Source organism: Saxophila tyrrhenica, assembly GCF_035928015.1.
Source record: "Saxophila tyrrhenica strain CCFEE 5935 chromosome Unknown scaffold_15, whole genome shotgun sequence".
Taxonomy (NCBI): Eukaryota; Fungi; Ascomycota; class Dothideomycetes; order Mycosphaerellales; family Extremaceae; genus Saxophila; species Saxophila tyrrhenica.
Genome location: NW_027041747.1, coordinates 606,633 through 628,447, shown reverse-complemented (window position 1 = coordinate 628,447; position 21,815 = coordinate 606,633). Strand labels below are relative to the sequence as shown.

Here is a 21,815-nt window from a genome sequence, read left to right as displayed (position 1 = left end):
AGCGAACAAGAAGTGAAGCGTAGGTATGCGACCTCTGTACACAGTATCTACTTGTCAAATCAACCACCGTGCAGTCCTCGCAGTACAGTACAGTACAGTGCAGTATAACAACCGGACCAACTGCCCTCCCTTCATCCCGTATTACCCGATTATCTCTTCTCTCGGCTCAAACCAAGACTCGAAAGCACAAACATCCCCAGCAGCGAAGTCAACGGAAGAACGCCTTGTATGCCAGCACCTGAGACGCTAAAGTCATAGCCAAACCCGCGGAGTGGCTGCAGAATTGTCGTAGATGACCAAAGCAGGAGCTTCTTACAAGAAGAGCGCGAAGAGAGCACCGGCGGCGGCGAGGATGCCACCGGTCTGGACGGTCGCACCGGCGCCGGTCGCTGGGACCCACGCGGAGGCCGACGGGTAGGCAGCACCGGTGCCAGTGGGCATGACGCCGCTGGACACACCGGTTCCGTAAGGTGCAGATGGGGCCGAGGCTGGGCCGCTTGGGTAAGGTGCTGGGGGAGCGGAGGCTGGGCTGGAAGGAGCCGCTGGTGAGGCGGATGGGTAGCCTGGAGCACCGCTGGAGACAGCGGCGGCAGAGCTGCCGGAAGGCGCTGGGTAACCGCTCGGGTAGCCGCTCGCTGGGGCAGAGGGAGCCGGTGCGCCCCACGAGCCAGAGGCAGAGCCTGATGGAACTGGGTAGCCGGACTGTGATGTGTTAGCAAGTGCTCAAATCTTCGAGAAGCCTAAGATGTCCCGTTGATCACATCGACCGCCTTCATGCTCATCCGTCCTCTCAAGATGGGAGAATGCTACTAACAGGAACTGGGGCGCTGCCAGCCGGGGCAGAAGCAGACGCGTAACCGCCAGGAGCGGACGAGCCACCAATCGCACCGGCAGAGGAAGAAGCCGCCGCAGGGTAGGATGCTGGCACACCCGATGGGGTTGGCGAGCCGGCCGGGCAGTCGGTGACGGTGGCAGCGCAGCTGGTGACGGTCACCTCCTTGGTGATCTCAACGGTCGAGGTACCCCAGCTGCCGTTGTCGTTGCCGTAGGCCGGAGGAGCCCATGCGGGCGAGGCGAGGGCAGAGGTGGCGAAAGCCGCGAAGACCATGGCGTACTTCATTTTTGCTGTGTGGTGGTGGTGGTTGTTGTTGGAAGGTCGGGTTTGGGGGAAACGTCGAAGGGACTTTGAAGAAAGTGAAGGATTTGTTTGTTGGCTTTGTTTAAAGAGAGGACGACCGAAGTCAAATTATTAGAATACTGTAACTCGTGGAGTGTTGTGTGTAGAGAGAGAAGAGCGGTCGTGTAACGAGAGGCAGCGCCTATTTCTACAATCAGCGTCGTGGAGCCGTGCGAGACAGAGTGAGATTGCACTCCGTTAGTTCAAGCCGTGGGCGTGTCGGGACGTGGTGAAGTGGCCTCTGCGTTAGATTAAGGTGTGCAAGGATCGACGACGGATGCTGCCCTGGAGATCTGTGCGGACTGGTTGAGAGGACCTGGGCTGTCCGATGTCTGGTGTAGCACAAGCGCCAGCGAGCGACAATCTCGGAGCAAGCAGCATCGTGAGACCCGTCGTCGTGCAAGTCCCCAGCGATGGCGGGTGTCTGTCGCACATCTCCTGAGAAGCCTCCTATCGGAGCAGCGACTGCATTCGGCTGAACTCTGGAGTGCGTCGATATTCAGGAACAGGGATAGCGGCCTTTACCCCTGATGAAACAGAGGAAGTGGCGCCAACCGTGCCATTCGTGGCCAAACTCTGCCCGCAAAACGCCAGAAAGCTTCGCTCCCAATCCTCTTTGCTGGATCGCAGCATGTGGCTCTCTGTGGTCCGGTTGCAAATGCCCTCCACAGATAAGGGCCTGGACACGCGTACACACTATTGGTAGATTGACATCGTCGAAGGAGGTGGACTCGGCTCCTTTCTAACATCTCATGCACGTGATCTGAGACCTCGTAAAGAACCTGAATGCCGTGCATGTCGCAATTCCAGGCGTCAGCTTTCTCGTATTCCTGTGTATAAAGTATGACCCTGCCCCAGGGCTCGCGTGCGTGAGGTGAACTTGTTCTTCTCGAGATGACTGCACTCAACATGCGTCCTGGAATTTGCTCCTCAATATCGCGTCCTTATCGAAAACAGCCGGCGGAGGATCTCAATTTCCAATAGTAACAGCCACGACTTTTGCCCGGGCCTGGCCGCGCGTAGACTTCAGATGCCACCAGAGCTAGAATGCCGACTCTAGACTCGGACTGCGATGGCGGAGCACGATGGCAGACAAGGTCAGCGCTCTGCGACTTCAGGTCAACGCGGCAGAATTCTTGTTGAAGAGCCTGCAGGATCAGTTGAAGGAAGCTGAGAGGCAGGCTTCGCTCCTGCAAGAGAACAACAACCTTGCTGGGAATGCGCTGCCACAGGCCGGGAATGGTTTCATCCCACCTCCTACTAGTGGCACTGGAGGAGATGAGAGTACGCATCGAAGGTCAAACGTGAATCATCTACCTGAAGGACCGAGCGAGGATGGAGCCGGAGGCAATACCAACGTCAATGTAGAGCCCACTGGCCAGACCGCGCTGCAAGACGACAATGCTCTCAACGACGACGAAGATGCCCCCCACGAAGACGATGACCTCTTCGGCCTGGATGACCCTACCCAGGAACACCGCCTCCCAACCCTAGAGGTAGGCACCATCTACCCCTCCCTCGAATCGATCAAACAAGCCGCCGTGGCCCATGCCATCTCGCAAGGCTGGACATGCGGCGTCGACAAACGGGACCGCAGCCGTCTTCTTCTGAAATGCCGCAGCGACCCCTCATGCCCCTTCCACCTCCGCGCAGAACAGTACGAAGACGCAGCTCGAATCTGCTCCTACAAACCCGAGCACTCTTGTAACTTCCAGCCAGACCAATCGCATGTCCCCAGGGGCCACGCGACTCACCTAAGATTCTTGCGGGAGCAATTGCCGAGTTTCATGACAGTGGATGAGAGCACGACTGCGCGAGAGGTTTCGGATGCGATTTTCCAGCGTTTCGGGACGAGGGTGAGTTATAAGCAATGTCGGAGCGTGTGCGTGGGGCCGAAGAGGAAGCGGAAGCCAGGGGTGGCGGGGTGCGGGATCTGTGGTGCGGTGGGTCATAATAGGAAGACATGTGGGAGGAGGGAGCCGAGCTAATGATTACTCCAAAAATGAGCAAGGCCTAATTACGACGTAAGGACACTTCTCAAGCTCTCTGCCACAAAGCCCTTGCTTCTCCTTACCTTAATTAGTCCTTATGCCAATCTCTCCTGCAGTCACAATCAACTCCCCGTATGGCGCGCATAGCTTAGCACATGGACAGGCGCGCGAAGGGCGGCCGAGATTGGGACGGTTGTCACACGCTGGGGGGTGATGTCACTTCATTTGGTTACTGTGTAGCAGCTTCTACGCGCAGAGCAGGGGGGTCATGATTGAACTTGAATGGTGAATCGTATTGTCAAGGTCTATGTATTCGCCGCCGCACCCTGACTGCCGCTTTGGGGGTCGTCTCCCCCATCATAATGCCTTGAGCTTCCCGCGACTCGGCGCTTCTGGTCTTTGAGCACCAGGCACGGCATGCCGCGTCTTCAACATGAACGCCGGCCATACTTCTTTCCTGGCTCAGAAACTGGTCTCGCTCAGTCGAGCGCGAGCTTTGTTGCCGCAGCATATGTGGGACGGTGGGCGGCAAAGTCCTGATCAAGCCTCGGGCCAGCTCATCCACCATCCATACCTCTCGTCCAGCGAGCTGAAACACTCTCACTTCTTGATAATCGTAATAATATCCTCATCCGTCAACTCATGCGACAACCCCACCCTCTGCGGTTGATGCTTCACACTTCGTCCATACACAATCGCCACCCGGAACTGCTCCACGATGGTCTTGTGAATGGCATTACAGAAGTCCTCGACCGTACACGCTGAACTCCGCAGCACGACTGGCGCAGTGTAGTCCGGCAGCTTGCCCTTAGGCTTGGTGTAGACCCGCTTGAGATTCAGCTTCTCCCACATCTGCTCCATGAGCTCGTCGACGTTCCAGCCGTGCTCGGAGCTGATGGGGCAAGCGTTGGGGATGCGGTAGAGGAGATCGAGCTCTTCGATGCTGATGGCGTCGATTTTGTTGAGGGCGTAGATGACGGGGATGTAAGAGCGGCTCTTCGCTTCGATAACATCGATGAGGTCGTCGACGGTGGCATCGCAGCGGATAGCAATGTCGCAGTTCGCCATGCGGTATTCGTTCATCACAGCCTTGATCTCGTCGTTGTCGATGTGCGTCAAGTTGACAGTCGAAGTAATGGAAATACCACCCTTATCCTTCTTCGTGATCTTGATATTCGGAGGCTGTTTGTTGATCCTGATCCCAAACCCCTCCAACTCCGTCTCAATAACCCGCTTATCCGTCAAGGGTTTGTTGACGTCCAGCACGATGAAGATCAAATGGCACGTCTTCGCCACAGCAATGACCTGTCTTCCTCGACCCTTGCCATCCTTGGCTCCTTGAATGATACCCGGGAGGTCCAGCATCTGAATCTTCGCACCGTTGTATATGACCTGCCCAGGCACCGTCGTCAAAGTCGTGAATTCATACGCAGCCGCCTCGGAGTGTTGACCCGTGAGTCTTGACATGAGCGTCGACTTGCCCACCGAAGGGAAGCCGATGAAGCCCACGGATGCCACACCAGTCCTCGCGACATCGAAGCCCACACCCGTCCCTCCACCGCCACCGCCTGAGGGTGTTAGCAACTCTTTCTTCAATTTCGCAAGCTTGGCCTTGAGTTGACCCAAGTGGAAGGATGTGGCCTTGTTCTTCTGGGTCTTGGCCATCTCGGCCTCGATGTCCTTGATCTTGTCCACGGTGGTCGCCATGATGGGCTGTCGTCGCTGGAGGCAGTTTGGTATATGATTCTGGTTCGCTCGTCTCGTCCACTGGCAGTACCTCAGATGTCTTTTTCAAGATATGACTTCGAGTGGCAGAAGCGGGATGTGGATGTGGGGCAACCGTCACGTGCACTAGCAGTGCAGTGACATCCTTCACTTCACTTCGCTTTCCGTCAAAGCAGTCTTTCGTTCGGACTACATATGTACTCATCAAACACGGCGCTCGACCGACCATTATCTCCAACTGGAGTTCTAATCATCGATCAACCGAGACAAGAGAGAGACCCGACGAAAATGCTGCAAGTCCTCCCGGCTGATGAACCCATCTTGCCCATTCTCCGAGAATCGCGTGTCTCATTCGCGTCGGTGCAACTCATGCATCTCTTCTTTCGGTCTCGCACTGCCATTACTAAGGCTCATGAGCCCTAAAAAGATACTGCCATTACTAAGGCTCATGAGCCCCAAAAAGATGCTGCCTCTCCCGATGCCAGATCGAGTGCGGACTGCAAACTCGAATCACTAAGCCGGGGCGGGGTTTACTTACAAGCTGAACGCGAGGCCTATCTTCGAACGATGCCCTCGGCAGCTTCGGCGTAAAGGTATTTGAAGCTCTGTTGACCGCAGCTGAGGTATTTGTTGTTATCTGAACAGCTTCTTCCTCTCACTCTGTTGGTCTTGTTTCCTTATACCCTCCAACTCCTTCAGAAACAAGCCCAGGTCTCCGCCTTCCAACTACTTCTTCTCCCTTTACTCCCTGCCAATACCACCCACCATGCCTTTCACAATGCACCCAGAAGTAGGAGCAACCCTATTCGCACTCTTCGGTGCCAACCCACCCAAATCACCCGTAAGCCTCCCCTTCGCCATCCTCCTCCTCCGACCTTAACTCTCTCCCAAGGCCGGCGACGTCAAAGGCCGTCGCGAAGCACTCGACGGCATGTTCGACATGCTCGCCGACCAGGGCCCCAAAATCTCCGGCGTCGAGTCCAAAGACTTCACCACCAAAACCTCAGACGGCCACGAGATGATCCTACGCTGGTACACCAAAACCGGCGCCACTCCACCCGGCAGCGCCGTCCTCTACGCCCACGGCGGCGGCATGATCGCGCTCAAAATCGAGCACTACGACGAAGTCGTCAAGCGCTACGTCTTCCGCACCGGCGTGCCGTTCCTCATGGTCGACTACCGTCTCTGCCCCGAAGTGCAAGCCCCTGTTCCCGTGACCGACACCTACGCCGGGCTGAAATACCTCGTCGACCACGCCTCGGAGCTCGGGGTCGACCCCTCGCGCATCGGAATCATGGGCGACAGCGCCGGCGGCGGCATCTCCGCATCCCTGGCACACTACATCAAGCTCAAAGGCGGACCGGCGGTGAAGCGGCAGATTCTGATTTATCCGATGTTGGACGATAAGAACGTGGAAGTGGATGAGAATATCGCTCCGTACGCGACTTGGAGCTACGATGATAATATCACGGGCTGGCAGGCGCTGCTGGGCGATAAGATGGGTAAGGAGAATGTGGATCCGATTGAGGCGGCGGGGAGGATGACGGTGAAGGATGCGAGGGGGTTGCCGCCTGCTTATATCGATGTGAGTCCCTTTTCCTCTTAGAACACGGATTTGGTTTCGTGGAACTAACGGCTTGATCAGGTCGGTGAGCTGGACATCTTCCGCGACGAAGACCTGCAGTACGCTTCGACGCTCGGCAAGGCAGGCGTGGAATGCGAGTTCCACATGTATCCAGGCGTGCCGCATGCGTGGGGCGAGTTCGTGCCGGAACTGCAGAGTGCTCGCGATGCGATGGAGAACAGGTGCAGGGTAATTTCGTCGCTGTAGGCTAAGGTATAGATGAGCTGCACGGTATAGATCGAGTGTACAGGGACAGACCACTACGGTGGCAATGCTAGCCTCTCCACAACGACGCTACGCGTCGGAGTCTGTGAGCCGTCACAGTCACGGACTTGACAAGGAAGTTTTTGCGTCAAAGCACAGTAGATTGATTTGAATCCAATCCAAGGTCCGCCGCCGATATCCAGGCAGACCTAAATCCCCCAATTCTTTTCCGTTAAAGCACATCCAGTACAGCGACGGGTATATCCAGGCAACGCCGCCAACACCATCGCTCGCTTTCCCATCCGTGAAAAGTCCCATCCAACCCATAAGCACTTGAACTCCAACCCTTCCATCATCTCACTTCACCCCCCCCCATCCCCAAACACCATCCCCCAATCCACTCCCCCCTCATCGGCCCTCCAATCCATCTCCTCCCCTTCCCCGAACCCCAACCCCCCTAGTCCCTCCTCTCCAACCATCCACTCCGGCACCCCCGTGTCCCCGTCCCCAAAAGCATCCCACTGCAAATTCACCTTCAACCTCGCGGACTCACTGACATCGCTCTCCCGCGAACTCTGCGAGTCCACCGAGGAAGGCGTGAGCTCCGCTTCCGCCTCCGCCTGGCGGGGGAGGTTCCAGTTCGTGACGGCCGCGAAGTCGTCCCAGGAATTGGAGGCGTAAGGGGAGGAGGGGTTGAAGAGGAGGGGTGGGAAGTCGTCGGTGGTGGGGTTGGTGGGGGACGGCGTGGTTGGGGGGAGGGGGAAGGAGAGTTTGGAGACCATTGTGTCGAGGAGGGAGGGCGATTTGGCTGCTGCTGTTGTGGGGGCGGGTTCGGCCGATTTGGGTTGTTTAGGCAGGGGTGTCGAGGGCGCCTTAGACGCAGCGCGGGCGTTGGGCGCTGGAGTCGGTTTTGCTTTGGTGTCGGACACAGCAGCCTTATTCCTCGCCTGAATTGGATCCTCCTTCTCCACCTCTCCAACCTCCTCCGTCAAATCCATCAAGAACTGGAACGGATCCTCAATCGGCCGGTGCTCCTCCTCCCGATGCCGCTTCAGCGCCTCCTCGCTCTCAAACCCCCCAATCGACCTCTCACACAGCGCATCCTCACACCTAAACCTCGGCCGCACAGGCTCCACGGGCTTCGCCTGCGCCTGCTGCATCTGCATCCTCCTCACCTGCTCCGGCGTCGGCGCCTTCGCTGCAGCAGGCACACCGGGACTCCCGGCCGTTCCGCCAGGCGTTCCCGTCTGCGCCGCGGGAGTCGAAGTCTGGCTCTCGCTCTGTCCCGTCTTGCGCCGCTTCGGCGGCGGGATCTTTAGCTTGTCGGGCGTGAGCTCGGTGCGTCCGGCCTCGTACTTGGGGATCCCGTGCGGGCTCGGCGCGCCCCAGTCGAACTTCTTCTCGTCCGTTGGCGCGGGTGGCGCTTTCGTGCTCGAAGACTGCTTTCTGCCGTGTCCCGTCTGCGAGATCTTCCGATTGAGCGGCGGCGCTTGCGGCGCGGGCTCTTGCTTGACAGGGGGCGGTGCTTGTGGTTGCGGCTGCGCCTGCTGTGCCTGCGCACCATTCCCTCCGACCTGTGGCTGCTGCTGCCTGCTCTTCTGCCAGGACGTCATCTGCGCGAAATAGGCCATGGTCCATTGCTGCATCTGCTGCAACTCCGGCAGAGAGAGGGACAGGTAGTCCTTGATCTTCCCGCTCGCATCTGCGGTGTTGTGCTGGATCTGCGCCCTGATCTTCATCATCTGCAGAAGACGTTTCTCTCCTAGGGTCGGTAGATTGAGCGCGGCTGGGAACGTTGATGCAATCCTAGTCATCAACGGGTATAGCTTCTTCAAGATCGCCTGGGCCTGCTCGAGTTCCGGTGGGCTGATCTGCACCGCCGGGCCCTTTGGTGTGTTCCTGTAGACGTTCATCCACATCTCTTTGACCTTCTGCTCAGTCTGCTGGCGGAATTGTGCCTGGTCTGGACCTGGCGCTTGGAGCTGAGCCTGAGCGGCCTGCTGCTGCTGCTGTGGCGCTGGCGGTGGTTGAGGAGGAGCGGGTTGGTTCGCATTCGCTTGACCATTCGCAGCGGTGCTTTGCGCACGACGAATCGCCTCGACCTGGCTCAAACGCAGCTGGTAGCTCTGACGCTGCTGAGGCGTCATGTTGTTCAGTTGCTCCTGCGTCAGAGGCCGACCGAACATCTGCACCGGATTCATTTGCTGTGAGCCAGTCTGCTGCATAGGCGGTGGCTTGGGTGCGTTGTTCGCTGGCGGTGCCGACGGATTCTTGATCTCGATAATATCGTCACTACTCGATTGCGGCCGCTTTTGACCCTGACCCTGACCTTGACCCTCGGCTTGGCCTTGCTGTTTCTGGCCTTGTTGGGCACGCGCAGGTTGCTGCTGGTCTGCCTGGGGAGCATTGCCCGCTGGACCGGCGTTGTTCGCGAGGCCTGCACTTCGCATCTGAGCGTTTTGAAGATAGTTCCGCCGGCGGACAATGACCATCATCTGCCTGACGTGATCGTCAGACTGTCCTTGTGCTTGGGGCACGCGCGCCCGGAACTGCTTGACTTCCTCGTCTGTAGGTGCATGTTGCATCTGCGGAGGCCGCATCTGGCCTTGGCCCATATTTGGACCAGGCATATTCGAACCAGGCATGTTCGGATTCTGGTTGAGTGGTTGCTGCATGGGTGCGACGGGCGGGACCATCTGCGCCGGAGGAGCTGGGCCAGTCTGCATCGGCATTGAGGACGGGGGCTGGGAGGTTTGCATATTCTGCTGCTGCTGTTGCTGCTGATGGTGCTGTCGCTGTTGTAGCTGCTGCCTCTGCTGCATCAAGTGCCACCGCCGCTGAAAGTCCTGATGTGCATTTTGCATGTCCTCGGGATGGGTGTCAAACCAGTTGTGTTGCGTGTTATTCAATTTGTCCATGGTGTTTGGCGGCAGCACGCTCTGATTCGACATCACATAGCTCTTCAGCTTCCCCCAGGTGTCAATCTCCGGGCCGACCTGCATGGCCATCTGTTGCAGGATGTGCTTTGGGAAAGAGTGCATGTCCATGGCGCGCTGCTTCACCTGAGCGGCTTGATGGGCCTCCATCTTCTGGAAAGTGAATGGCTCCTGGTTCGGCCGTTGCTGTTGCTGTTGGTTTGGCGGAGGCTGCGACATGAAATTCGGGATGGCGTTGCCCATGTTCGGCGGGGCACCGTTTCCCATGGTTTGAGAGTTGCCCATCTGGAGGCCACCCGGAGGCTGAGGATGGAAAGGGTTCATCGTGTTCTGGTTCTGATTTCCCCCTTGTTGTTGTTGTTGTTGCTGCTGCTGACTCATGATGTGTGACAGAATAGCCGGTATCTGAGCAGGAGGGGCCGATTTTATGGTATCACGGAGTCGTGGCGGAACTTCTGAGAGCAGGCGCTCAACGTCTTTAGCCTGCAGCTGCTGGTTGTTCTGGTTTTGACCCTGGCCCTGATTCTGGTTCTGATTCAGCATGGCCTGATGGTGCTGAGCAAGCTGGCTGGCGCCATTCATTGGCGTCTGTGACATGCCTTGGTTCGGCCGGTTTTGCTGGGGTGTGGAGGGCGTGGTCTGCCCCGGTGGCACCATCGGCCGGTTGAGCATGCTCATGTTCATCGCAGGACTGTTGACCTGGCCGCCGTTGAGTGCATTCGGGGTACTGAGTCCACCAGGCTGCCCGCGGAGATGGTTCTGCGCTTGCGCTTGCTGCGCCAAGGCTTGCTGTCGCGCGAGATGATTCTGATTGTTCTGCAACTGCTGTTGTTGCTGTCGTTGCATCTGCTGAGCCATCTTCATCTGCTGCATGTTCGCGTTGTTGTTGGGCTGACCATTCGGGTTCCCCAGCATCTGCGGGTTCACGCCTTGGTTCATGTTTGCCTGACCGCCCATGTTGAAGCTTTGATGATTACTCGCCGGCACAACCTCGCCACCAGACTCCTGAGATCTGATTGCGTTTGCTTGCAGGCCGGTGATGGTCGAGAAGTCCGGCTGTGAAGTTTGCTGCAAGTTGTTCGCAGCCATGCTCATACTGCCTTGCATAGGGTTCTGCATCGGCATACCGTTGCCGCTCTGCTGGCCTGGTGGAGGAGCCAAGCCGTTCTTCTCTTTGAAGACCATGTCCCTCGCTCTGCGAAGTATGGCGTTGTGGAGGGGGTCTTGGTTATTGTGCTGCAAATTCAGTTTTTGCTGCTCACTCATGTTTCGCAACACCTCCTGGCGAAGCTGGTTTTTGCGTTCCTCGGTCAAGCCTGCAAAAATGGCCCTGGCTTTTGTCCTGACTTCTTCCTGAGTCGGCTGTATGGGCTGATTCTGCCCATTCTGATTCATGTTGGACGCTTGCGGGTTCATGTTTGGCATTTGGGACTGCATCTGTCGTAGAGCTGCAGGATCCACAATGTCGTTCTGGGGTTGGCCTTGGAGATGTTGTGGCAGTGGCGAAGGCTGCATCTGCCTCTGAAGCTGGGTCGGGAAGTTCTGGTTCTGCTGCATTCCATTCATGCCCATCTGCCCGTTTCCTTGGTTGAAGTTCATGTTGCCACTCATGTTCATGCCCATGCCGTTCATGCCCGGGTTCTGCATCATGTTCATGTTTGGGTTCTGGTTGCCCATGTTGTTCTGCATGAGCATGTTGCCGTTCATGCCCATGGGAGGGCCCAGCTGTCCGTTCTGCATGTTGTTTCGTACGGCCTCCTCACGCTTCCTCTGGATTTCTTTAAGCTTCTCTTGGATGCTCGCGTGGTAGGCTTCCTTGCTTGGAGCCTCTCTGATTGTTCTCTCCTCGTAATTCTCCGCGATGCTCACGCAACGACTGATGTCGGGCTCGAGGATTTTCAACTGAGAAATGCTAGGTGTGCGGTCAGCATCTGAAGCCTGTCTGGGCAGGTCGACGTGATATTGGGGTATACACACATCTGAAAGATCTGGGCAGCACGATGACCAATGTCGAAGGTTGTCTGCCAGCCTTGCGGTGTAGGCTGCTGTCGCTTGAGATCGTCGAGCTGCAACGCACGAAAAGGTAAGCGAACCATTCATGCTCTGCCCTTTCTGTCGTGCGACTCACCACTTTGGCATACAACTGCTGCATCTGATTTCCACGCTGCGGCCGCTGCATGCTGTTGATGTTCTGCATCTGCATGCCGTTTGGCATCATGTTCGGATTCTGCTCCATATCTGGCGGGACCGAGTGAATGTGGATTGTTCTTACTCGCAGACGGCTGACTAGCAGCTAAAGCGCCCGCGCTCGTCGAATAGGTGTATACGCTTTTCTGCGTGCATCCGGTCCGAGTAGGACGAGGTGGGTTCGCGTGCGGAAGGGAGGCTGTGAGTGGTGGAGGCCGCCTCTGTGCACCGGGGCCTGGCTCCGCGGGTGGTATGACCGGGCGTACGAGGTCGCAGGCGAGTGGTACGGGTAGATTGGGCCCGTCTGCTTCACCGGCGTGCTATTTCCACTACGTCTCGGAGGGCATGCCTTGTCGCCCTGCGAAGGGTCGAGGGATTTGCGCTTTGGTTGGAGGAGGGATGTGTGTAGGTGCAGTTTTGGTGGGGAGCGAAGAGAAGTTGCGTGCGAAGGATGGTGGGCGGCGGTGGTGAGGCGGGCAGTTCGGACGTGGCTGTGCTGTAGGATGACCAGCTGCGGCGCAAAAGGCAGCGGGCACGAAGGATATAAAGGACGGGTCGGATGGCTCGTGGAAAGCAGCGTCGCATGTCAGACTGGTTCTGTCGCGGGCGCACAGGATCACGTCTTGAACTCAGATGCTCTCTGCTGCTGCTGGATTGGCCAGGCTGATCACTCGACGCTAGTGCTCCTTCCGCCGGCCTCTTCCGCGAAACATTAACTTGGATGCGAATCATGCCGTGTCACTGATGGGAAGACGACGACGAGTGCGAGTTCAAAGGACCATGTGATGATCCATACCTCGACAGTATATAGATCGGCTCCATCAAGCCATCTTGCTATCGAACAACAGCAGCCTTTTGATCCGTCCTGGCCTGCTATGTCGGGCGTCAAAAACGGTCACAAGCGAGCGGCAGCATCTCGAGCTCTTCACTTTGCGCCATCCTGCAGGCATCTCTATAGGACGAGCTGGTCAACTGATCTGATCGCTCTGTTCGACAACTCCCTCGACGCCTTCGTCTTCGAGATTACATCAAGTCTACAATTCTCTACAGCAGCTTCCAACAACTCATCAAACCAGTGCATTATGAATGAGAAGGATCGTCAAAACGAGGGTCCACAGATCGCCAACGGCCACGGCCCGCGAATTAGCGCGTGCGTCGTGCGTCAAACGCGGTGGCGTCAAGCAGTTTTGGGAAGTCGCGTCCTTGGACAATCTGAAAAGCGCTGACGAGAGCGCGTAACGACATCTTGACAAACGTCCACTCGCTGTTCACCTCATCAATACAGGAAGGTCGCGTGAGACAGCTCCTTGCCATTCAGCGAGGAAACGATGGAGAGTAATTTGATCGAGTGGCTTGACCGCCCGATCGAACGCGGCCGCACTGGTGAGACATGGCGTGCATTCTCCGATTGGAACACGCAGGAACTAACTGCACGACATGCACAAGGTAGAGACTCATCAACACTCGAGGTAATTCCTCAATCTACCAGTCCCCTCTGAATTCTCCCCTCTCAGACCCCCTCACTTCTTCACCCCCACCCCCTTGAACTCCCTCGTAATCCCCGTAATCGCCTCCTCCACCGGCAACCTCTCCATACTACTCGCCCCGAAAAACCCATGCACCCCCTCACACCTCTCCAACACAAACCGCGCATCCTCGGGCTTCGCGATCGGTCCCCCATGGCACAGAACAATCACATCCTCCCTCACCTCCACCGCCGCGTCCCGAATCGCCTGAATCTCCTCGACACACTGCTCCAACCCCTTACCTGTTTGAGCGCCAATCGCCCCGGACGTCGTGAGACCCATGTGCGCTACCAGCACGTCCGCGCCCGCCTTTACCATCGCCTTCGCTTGCTCCGGGTCGAAGACGTAGGGCGTCGTTAGCATGCCCAGCTCACTCGCCACTCTAATCATCTCCACCTCGAGCGAGAAGCCCATCCCCGTCTCCTCCAGATTTGCGCGAAACGTGCCGTCTATCAGTCCCACCGTCGGGAAATTCTGCACCCCAGCAAACCCCAAGTCCTGCAGCTGCCGGCAGAACCGTCGCATGTCCCGGAACGGATCGGTGCCGCAGACGCCCGCGATGACGGGGGTGTGGGAGACGATGGGGAGGACTTCCGAGGCCATGTCGAGGACGACGGCGTTGGCGTCGCTAGTATCCGTAGAAGAAGAGGGAGTCAGCAGTGGTTTCATGAAGGAAGGGTAGAGGGGGACGCGGCTTACCTGTACGGCATGAGACCTGCTAAGGAGCCGCGGCCGGCCATGCGGAAGCGGCCGGAGTTGTAGAGGATGATGAGGTCGCCGCCGCCGGCCTGGGGGGTGGTGAGTTATGGTGGGTGTGGTTTGGTGTTGAGATGGGTGGTATACTTCGATGAATTTGGCGCTGAGGCCGATGCCTGGACGGGAGGTCAGACGAGCATATGAGCGATGGTTGAGGCGAGTATTTACCTGCGCCCGCTCCAACAAGTGGTTTGCCATCTTTTATCTGTTTCCTAAACCCTTCTAAGATTGTCTTGCGATCTGTTGGTGGACTCATGGTGGAGAGTTCTCTTCAACACAACTACCTGCTCAAGAATTCTTTCAGTATACTTCTACGCCTTCAAAGCCCTTAGGTGTCTCTACATCGACATTCAATGCGAGAAAAACATCATTTCTAGCTCGACCTGTCGATCTCAAAACATTGACGCAATGAGCCGTCGAGCTTGCAGGACGATCTCCACCTTCAATCCCGAAGCTCACAACAACACCTCGACAGTCCCATAACAATAGACTCTAAAGTAAAAGACAAAATCAAAATGCCACGCATAATCATCCTCGGAACCTGCGACACCAAACTCCCCGAACTCCTCTCGCTCCGCTCCCACATCACCACCCAATCTCCCAGCGCCAAAATCACCCTCGTCGACGCCGGCCGCTCCCCCATCAAACACCAACTCATCGACATCCCCCAGGACACCCTCACCAGCACCTACGCCCCCTCCCCCAATAGCCCGCAGGACCTCTCCTCCCTCCCCCGCGGCGAAGTGATACACCACATGATCACCTGCGCCACCAACTGGCTCCGCGAAGCCTACGAATACGGCCTCAAAGACCCTTCCGCCGCGCTTCACGGGATCATCGCCGCCGGCGGAACGGGGAATACCGCGCTCGCGTCCGCGGTGATGAGAGCGGTGCTGCCGATTGGGTTTCCGAAGTTGATTGTGAGTACGAATGCGTCGGCGGATGTGAGTCATGTGGTGGGCGAGACGGATGTTTGTATGATGCCGAGTATTGTTGATATTGCGGGGAGTAACGAGTTGTTGGAGCGGATTTTGGGGAATGCCGCGGGGGCGGTTGTGGGGATGGCGGGGGCGTATGAGGCCGCACTTAATGATGAGGACGGGGGAGGAGGAAAGGGGAAGGGGAAGAAGAGGGTGGGGTTGTCGATGTTTGGGGTGACGACGCCGGCGGTGGATCGGATCAGGATGTTTTTGGAGCGGAATTATGGGATCGAGTGTTTTGTGTTTCATCAGACGGGGGCGGGGGGCAAGGCTATGGAGAGGTTGGTTGAGGAAGGGGGGTTGGATGCTGTGTTGGATGTTACGACGACGGAGCTGTGCGATCATTTGTGCGGGGGGGTGATGGACTCGGGACCGCGGCGGTTGGAGGCGGCGTTGAAGGCGGGGATCCCGTATGTGATAAGCTGTGGTGCGCTGGATATGTGCAATTTCGGGCCGAAGGAGACGGTGCCGGAGAGGTATAGGGGGAGGAAGTTGTTTGAGCATAACCCTACCGTGACGCTGATGCGGACGAGTGTGGAGGAGTCGAGGGCGATTGCTGAGTTTATTGTTGAGAAGGTGAAGACGCATACGAAGAGGAAGGATTTGGTAAAGGTGGTATTACCGCTCGGAGGCGTTAGTATGATTGCAGTGCCTGACGGGCCTTTCTATGACGCCGAAGCGGACGACGCGCTCTTCTCTACCCTGCGAGATGGGCTCAAAGACTCGGGGGTTGAGGTGGTCGAGGACCCGCGAGCGGTCAACGATGAAGGTTTCGCGGTTGATGCGGCGAAGATGCTGGTGGCGATGATGGGTCTGTGGGGTCTCTGAGGAGAAACGTCCAAGACACCATGCTTTTTGCTTTGAACAAACATGTCTGAGCGCCTGTCAAAGGAAGGCTTCGCCACAGTCGAGATGAACATGCCTGGCCGGTATCGCCCAGCGACTCCAAGGGCTCGTCGTCTTCCAGCAGCGGGTGCCTCGATGATTGCACAGCGAGTCAGCTCTCCAGACATGAAGGTATCATCTCCGCAATTCCTCCTACCACTCTCAAACAATCACCTTTAGATTAGAGCTTGCATTTCTTCGTTAGAGTGTTGCTCAATACGGCTCCCCACCAGGCAGCTTCGCCTTCTGTGGCATCGCAAGATTCTCCTTTACCCTCTTTTCAATATCTTGCTTCAGCTTCTCCCGACTCACGTGCTCCTCCTCTCGCTTCTGCGCCGCCTCCCCCTCCCGGATCCCAGCGCTGTACTCGCGATTTCCTGCACCGCCACGACCATACGTCGCCGTGGCTGTGGTCGTAGCGCCTGTAGGACGAGTCTCCGATGCCAGTGGGTTCTGCGGTTGGGCGGAACTTGGGTCTACAAAGTTTCCCGCTCCTCCGCGACCGGTGGGCATGTATTGTTGCTCCTCACGGTTCAAGTAGTCGGCTGGGAGCGGAGCCCTGTTGTAATTGTCTGCTGAGGACTGATTGGCTTCGAGGTCGGCTGAGATTCTGGCATTTTCTTGCTCGATGGCTTGGATATTGCCCACGCCTCCACGTCCGTAGGGTGGCATATTTGCGATGGGCTACAGTCTCCCAAGTTCTTTTACCTTCAGTTTAGAAGTTCTCCATTGGGTCGTTGGCGATGAGGAACAAGTAAAGTCAACTTTGCCACCAAGAAGCTCATATCGCCCGGGCCGTGCACTTCCGAGCGAGGTTCACCAGAGGCCAAGCAGTCGCAACCGTGTCCAGCTTCTCGAACATCTTGAACATCTTGCCAACACAAGCATTCCCATCACAGTTCATACGCCTGGAACCACACTCACTCTTTGCTGCCAACGACTACCATCCGCTCTCGAGACTCCAGCGCCTGCCAAACTGTCCGAATACGGTGTAGGCCGCAACTTGCGCGCCAATAGACCCGACAGCTCCATGACCGACTCTACCACCGCATCGGCGCCCAAGCCGAGCAGCAGCGTCAAGCTCGTGCTGCTCGGTGAGGCGGCCGTGGGAAAGGTGCGCTCCTCTACCACCTTTGCCCAAACCTCCTGCTGACCGCAACCTTCCAGTCCTCCCTTGTCCTCCGTTTCGTTAACAACGACTTCCAACCCAACAAAGAACCCACCATCGGCGCCGCATTTCTCACACAGAAGTGCCAACTCCCCAGCCGGACGATCAAGTTCGAGATATGGGATACTGCGGGGCAGGAGCGGTTTGCGAGTCTGGCGCCGATGTACTACCGCAACGCACAGTCTGCGCTGGTGGTCTACGATATCACGAAGCCGAGTAGCTTGGTGAAGGCGAAGCACTGGGTCGCGGAGCTGCAGCGACAGGCCTCGCCGGGTATCGTGATTGCGCTGGTGGGCAACAAGCTGGATCTCTGCGATGATGACAGTCCCGAGGACGACGCGCAGGATGGGGAGAACGTGGATGGGCACGAGGAGGAAGCGGTGAGGAAGGTCAGCACGGCGGAGGCGAAGGCGTATGCGGATGAGGAGAGTCTGCTCTTTTATGAGACGAGCGCGAAGACGGGGCATAATGTGAGCGAGGTGTTTACGGCGATAGCGAATGCGATCCCTGAGACGAGTTTGAAGGGACCGAGGGGTGGTGCTGGTGGTGGGACGCAGGCTGCTATTAGTGGTGGTGGGGGACAGGATAGCAGCCGGGTGAATTTGAACGCGAGGGGTGATGCTGGGGCGAAGGAGGGCTGCGCGTGCTAGGTGGGCAAGGCATTGAGAGTGTGCTGATAACTGTTTTTGATACCGAATTGACGAGGGCAGACAGACACTGTAATTTGATCAGAGCGCAAAGCGAGCGTACTTGGTCCGAGACTCATTCCTTCCTAAAGCTCCCACCAGGCGGCTCCTCCTCATACGCCTCCACGCCCTCAGGAATATCAATGACGGCCGACTTGGTCCAGATATGAATCGCCTCCCTCATCATCTCCTTAGTCAGACCGTCCAGGCACCCAGCCTTCACGCTCACCATCTCCGCCTTCTCACCAGAGGTCGAGACTGACTGATGAAGTAGCCTGGAGCCGCAGACTGTGCAGAAGTGGCCCTGCGTCTGGCCTGTGGAGTTTGGTCGGCTGTAGACTTTTATCACGCCCTCCCTGGGAGAAGACAGGTCAAAGGTCGGGAAGATTGCTGTCATGCCGTAGGTGGAGGCGGATTGGTGGCGGCACTCGGTGCAGTGGCAGATGTAAAGGGTGATGGGCTTAGGGATGGGGGTGGTGAAGCGGATTGTGCCGCATTGGCAGTGGCCTTCCATCTTGATGGTACCTTGTATGAGTGTTGCACAACGAGCCTGGAGCGATTGGAGAGCTCTGATTAGACAGGTGTGGTGTCAAGGCACAGGAGTGACTGATGTTTCCTCGTACTCTGGTGCTTCTTGTCTCTAACAGTCTTGAATCTTGGTGGTCGTCTTTGCCATACTCCTATTCTTATCACATTCATGCCGCCTTGAAGCTCGAGCTGCAGTCGAAGCTGTCGTCATCACCAGCCGAGGCGTTCCACCTCACAGAGTCCTGCCTCCCACAAACCCTCACAGCAACTTCCCATAAGCATCGAACGATAATGGAACCATAGGTAGGCACCTGCTGTCCCCTCATACTCATCACCATGGCAAGTACAGCGCAATTGCCTCACCTATCGTGCAAACACTGCGATTCCTCCCACCTCATCACCGTCCCCACAAGCATGCAGACCATGCAGACTACTTTATGCGCTGGTCTTGGTCTTTCGCCCTAACTGTCGTCTTCATACTCATCTTCCTATTCCTGATAGTCCAATACATTTGGCGCAACCCAGACAACAAAGCAGCAATCATGAAGGCGTTTAACAAACTCAAGAGCCACATCATGGAGAAGCAGGCGGACACCGCTCAAGTGCCAATGACTCAGCCTGGCATGGGTTGCCACCCTCCGACAGCGAAAGATGTCCTGCGCTACCGATATCAGCACGCTTGCAATGTCGGCTCGGTCTTCATTCTCGAGCGCTGGCTCACACCCAGCATGTTCCCGGATTCAGCACCAGGTTCCAGCGAGCTCGCCGCAGTCCAGGCCTGGATCGCTCAGGAGGGTATGGAGCTTGCTCGTCAGCGGTTTGAGAAGCACTGGCTCGAGTATGTCACCGATCCCGACCTAGAATGGATGCGAGACGTTGCGAAGTGCAATACCATCCGACTTCCCATCGGCTACTTCACCCTCGGACCCCAGTTCTGCGAGCACACTGCTTTCAAGAAAGTGGCGCCTGTATATGAAAATGCCTGGCACGCTGTCCAGCAGATCGTGTCTCGCTGCCATGCGCGAGGGATCGGCGTCCTTCTCGATCTTCACGGCCTTCCCGGCGGCGCCAATACTGGAGACCATTCTGGCACGAACTCAGGCAAGGCTGAGCTATGGGACTCTTCGCGCAACCTGTCGCTTGCTACCAAAGCCGCTTGTCACCTCATACGGCAGGCTACGACCATGGACGGCGTTGTGGGTGTCCAGATTATCAATGAGGCCGATTACGACGCCAAAGGCATGTATACTTGGTACGACAAAGTGCTCGCTGAAGCATCACACATCGACCCAACCATGCCCATCTACGTCTCCGACGGGTGGATCCTCGAGAAAGCGCTCGCCTGGTCTCAAGGCCACAATAACGCCCATACCCGATCCGCCTGCAACCCCGTCGTCATCGACACTCACCTCTACTGGGCCTTCTCCGACGCCGACAAAGCCAAGGACCCGCAGACCATCATCCACGAAGTCCCAAGCAGACTCGCTGAGCTCGACGGCAAAGACGGCGACGTCCAGGCCCGCGGCGCCGCTCAAGTCGTTATCGGCGAGTACAGCTGCGTCCTGACCGAGGACAGCTGGGCGAACAGCCATGGCGTGCCGAAACAAGACCTCGTCTTCCAATTCGGCAACGCGCAGTCCCAGCGATACCAGCAGCGGTCCGGCGGGTCATTCTTCTGGACTTACAGGATGGACTGGATGCCAGGCGGCGAATGGGGCTTCAGAGAGAAGTCCGAGCAAGGCGCCATCACACCCCCCATCTCCCTCACCCTCCACGCCTCAGAAATCGCCTCCCGTACCTCTGGCGCGCAAACCCAGCGCGACTTCAAACGCGGCAATACCTGGGGCCAGCACTGCCAGTATTGGGACACGAATTTCCCCGGTCAATACGAGCACCACCGCTTCCCGGAAGGATGGGACGTCGGGTTCGCGGACGCGACGGCTTTCTTCGGCATGCGGAGTCAAGCTGGGCAGGGCGTGGGTGGGGACAAGATTGGGATGCTGGATTTGTGGGTTCTGAAGCGTTTGAGGGAGAGTGGGCAAGTTGGGAGCGCGTTTGCGTGGGAGTGGGAGGTGGGGTTCCGGCAGGGGGTGAGGGATTTCTGTGAGTTGGTTGGGGTGTAGGGCTAGCGGTGGTTTGGTGGCAATGAGGGTGGTGGAGGGGCAATGAAGGGAATGACAGGTACCCGACCTACGATAGCTAATGAATGTGAGACGAGCAGTTGCCTATTGCAGGTGTGGTTTGACTGGTTTCTACTCGCAACTTGCCCTGGTCTGCCATCGTATGCGGGTTTTGACGAGCTGTTGCCGACTCACCAGCTGTTTATCGCATGCGCGCCGAAACGAACGATGACATGGCGGACGTCTCGAGACGGGTTGTGGACAGCTTCGCGAACTCCTGTCCTTGGTCGACAATCGAGGAGCCGTTGGAATATCCCCGACGTCTCAGGATCGGTTTTGACAAGACAGGCCCAGCGAACTGTTCGCCTCCAGCTGCTTGTCGGCTGTCATTCGGAAACCTGTGACGTCTCGTGAGCCGTCATCGTCAAGAAGTCCCTCACGTTTGCCGGTCTGCCATGTTGCTGGGGTGAATGTAGTCGCGATCCCTCGATTGACTCCAACGGCGTCACCTGCCTCGCCCATCACGATGTCCAGGAGATGAAGAACAATTGCGACTCCACCAGCAATATGAGCAATTTGTTGCTGTACGACTGGCCGTTCTCTCAATCAATTTGCCTCGCACTCGCGAGCACATAACAAATTATCCTGCTGGCTGGGCGAGTGGGACTCTTCTCCGCTGTGCCAGCGAACAACGAGCGCCGGGTTTCAGGAGGAGGTGGGATCATTTGGGTTGTTCGAGTGATTGGCCAGACTCGGGCGTTAAGCATTAAGCATAACACGGGTACCTTGCAGCGGTGACGCCAATCGGAAGCTGGCGACGAAGCGCGAAAACCACTCCTCAGCTTGCTCTCGCTATTGCACTTTCATACCGCGTTTGCAGGAGGGCTATGCATGCACTCGGAGACGACGGAGGGCAGTATATGTGTGTGTAGCGGAAAGTGTTCTTCACAGTGTTCAAATACTGAAATACCGCGGTGAATGCTGAACTCTTGGTCCCAAGCACATCGTCTGCAAATTGATGGAGATCTCCACCAGTCATGAAACATCCCTGATTCGTGTTCCCACCTCTCTCTTCCTTGCTCGCACCTCAATCTGAAGCGCACCACCGGCGGGTGCTGTCCCTCTCCTCCCCATCCTCCCGACTCTCTCTCTCATCGTCCTGCCTGTCCCCGAAGTCTAGACCGGTTCCCGCAGAAGCTGGACAAAGGACTGCCACCACCTCACACTCGTTCTTCACACCGGCCGCTCCACCACGCTGGACGCATCGCTGCTGCGCGGCTTCACCCTCTTTGAACAGGACACACGACACACGACGAGATAGC

At 57.2% G+C, this 21,815-nt stretch overlaps 9 protein-coding genes across 9 annotated transcripts; 5 read left to right on the top strand and 4 right to left on the bottom strand.

Moving 5' to 3' along the window:
* Positions 1-312: 312 nt before the first annotated feature.
* Positions 313-1,120, bottom strand: LTR77_008875 (uncharacterized protein; the record flags this gene model as incomplete). Its single annotated transcript, XM_064806104.1, has 2 exons — positions 313-702; positions 815-1,120. 2 exons carry the CDS (start codon positions 1,118-1,120, stop codon positions 313-315), a joined length of 696 nt encoding a protein of 231 aa, XP_064655963.1.
* Positions 1,121-2,262: 1,142 nt separating this feature from the next.
* LTR77_008874 (uncharacterized protein) lies at positions 2,263-3,131 on the top strand (the record flags this gene model as incomplete). The annotated part of the gene is made up of 2 exons (XM_064806103.1): positions 2,263-3,033; positions 3,057-3,131. The coding sequence occupies 2 exons, from the start codon at positions 2,263-2,265 to the stop codon at positions 3,129-3,131; spliced, it is 846 nt and encodes a 281-aa protein (XP_064655962.1).
* A 637-nt stretch (positions 3,132-3,768) lies between these two features.
* On the bottom strand, positions 3,769-4,875 carry RBG1 (GTP-binding protein rbg1; the record flags this gene model as incomplete). Its single annotated transcript, XM_064806102.1, has 1 exon — positions 3,769-4,875. The coding sequence occupies one exon, from the start codon at positions 4,873-4,875 to the stop codon at positions 3,769-3,771; it is 1,107 nt and encodes a 368-aa protein (XP_064655961.1).
* Positions 4,876-5,659: 784 nt separating this feature from the next.
* Positions 5,660-6,724, top strand: LTR77_008872 (uncharacterized protein; the record flags this gene model as incomplete). The annotated part of the gene is made up of 3 exons (XM_064806101.1): positions 5,660-5,734; positions 5,786-6,478; positions 6,539-6,724. 3 exons carry the CDS (start codon positions 5,660-5,662, stop codon positions 6,722-6,724), a joined length of 954 nt encoding a protein of 317 aa, XP_064655960.1.
* A 359-nt stretch (positions 6,725-7,083) lies between these two features.
* On the bottom strand, positions 7,084-11,893 carry LTR77_008871 (uncharacterized protein; the record flags this gene model as incomplete). The annotated part of the gene is made up of 3 exons (XM_064806100.1): positions 7,084-11,569; positions 11,635-11,723; positions 11,786-11,893. 3 exons carry the CDS (start codon positions 11,891-11,893, stop codon positions 7,084-7,086), a joined length of 4,683 nt encoding a protein of 1,560 aa, XP_064655959.1.
* A 1,471-nt stretch (positions 11,894-13,364) lies between these two features.
* On the bottom strand, positions 13,365-14,110 carry TM1 (ToMV susceptible protein tm-1(GCR26); the record flags this gene model as incomplete). The annotated part of the gene is made up of 2 exons (XM_064806099.1): positions 13,365-13,998; positions 14,070-14,110. 2 exons carry the CDS (start codon positions 14,108-14,110, stop codon positions 13,365-13,367), a joined length of 675 nt encoding a protein of 224 aa, XP_064655958.1.
* A 531-nt stretch (positions 14,111-14,641) lies between these two features.
* Positions 14,642-15,934, top strand: LTR77_008869 (uncharacterized protein; the record flags this gene model as incomplete). Its single annotated transcript, XM_064806098.1, has 1 exon — positions 14,642-15,934. The coding sequence occupies one exon, from the start codon at positions 14,642-14,644 to the stop codon at positions 15,932-15,934; it is 1,293 nt and encodes a 430-aa protein (XP_064655957.1).
* Positions 15,935-17,021: 1,087 nt separating this feature from the next.
* Positions 17,022-17,809, top strand: VPS21 (Vacuolar protein sorting-associated protein 21; the record flags this gene model as incomplete). The annotated part of the gene is made up of 2 exons (XM_064806097.1): positions 17,022-17,105; positions 17,159-17,809. The coding sequence occupies 2 exons, from the start codon at positions 17,022-17,024 to the stop codon at positions 17,807-17,809; spliced, it is 735 nt and encodes a 244-aa protein (XP_064655956.1).
* A 1,106-nt stretch (positions 17,810-18,915) lies between these two features.
* On the top strand, positions 18,916-20,496 carry EXG3 (Glucan 1,3-beta-glucosidase 3; the record flags this gene model as incomplete). Its single annotated transcript, XM_064806096.1, has 1 exon — positions 18,916-20,496. The coding sequence occupies one exon, from the start codon at positions 18,916-18,918 to the stop codon at positions 20,494-20,496; it is 1,581 nt and encodes a 526-aa protein (XP_064655955.1).
* Positions 20,497-21,815: the final 1,319 nt, after the last annotated feature.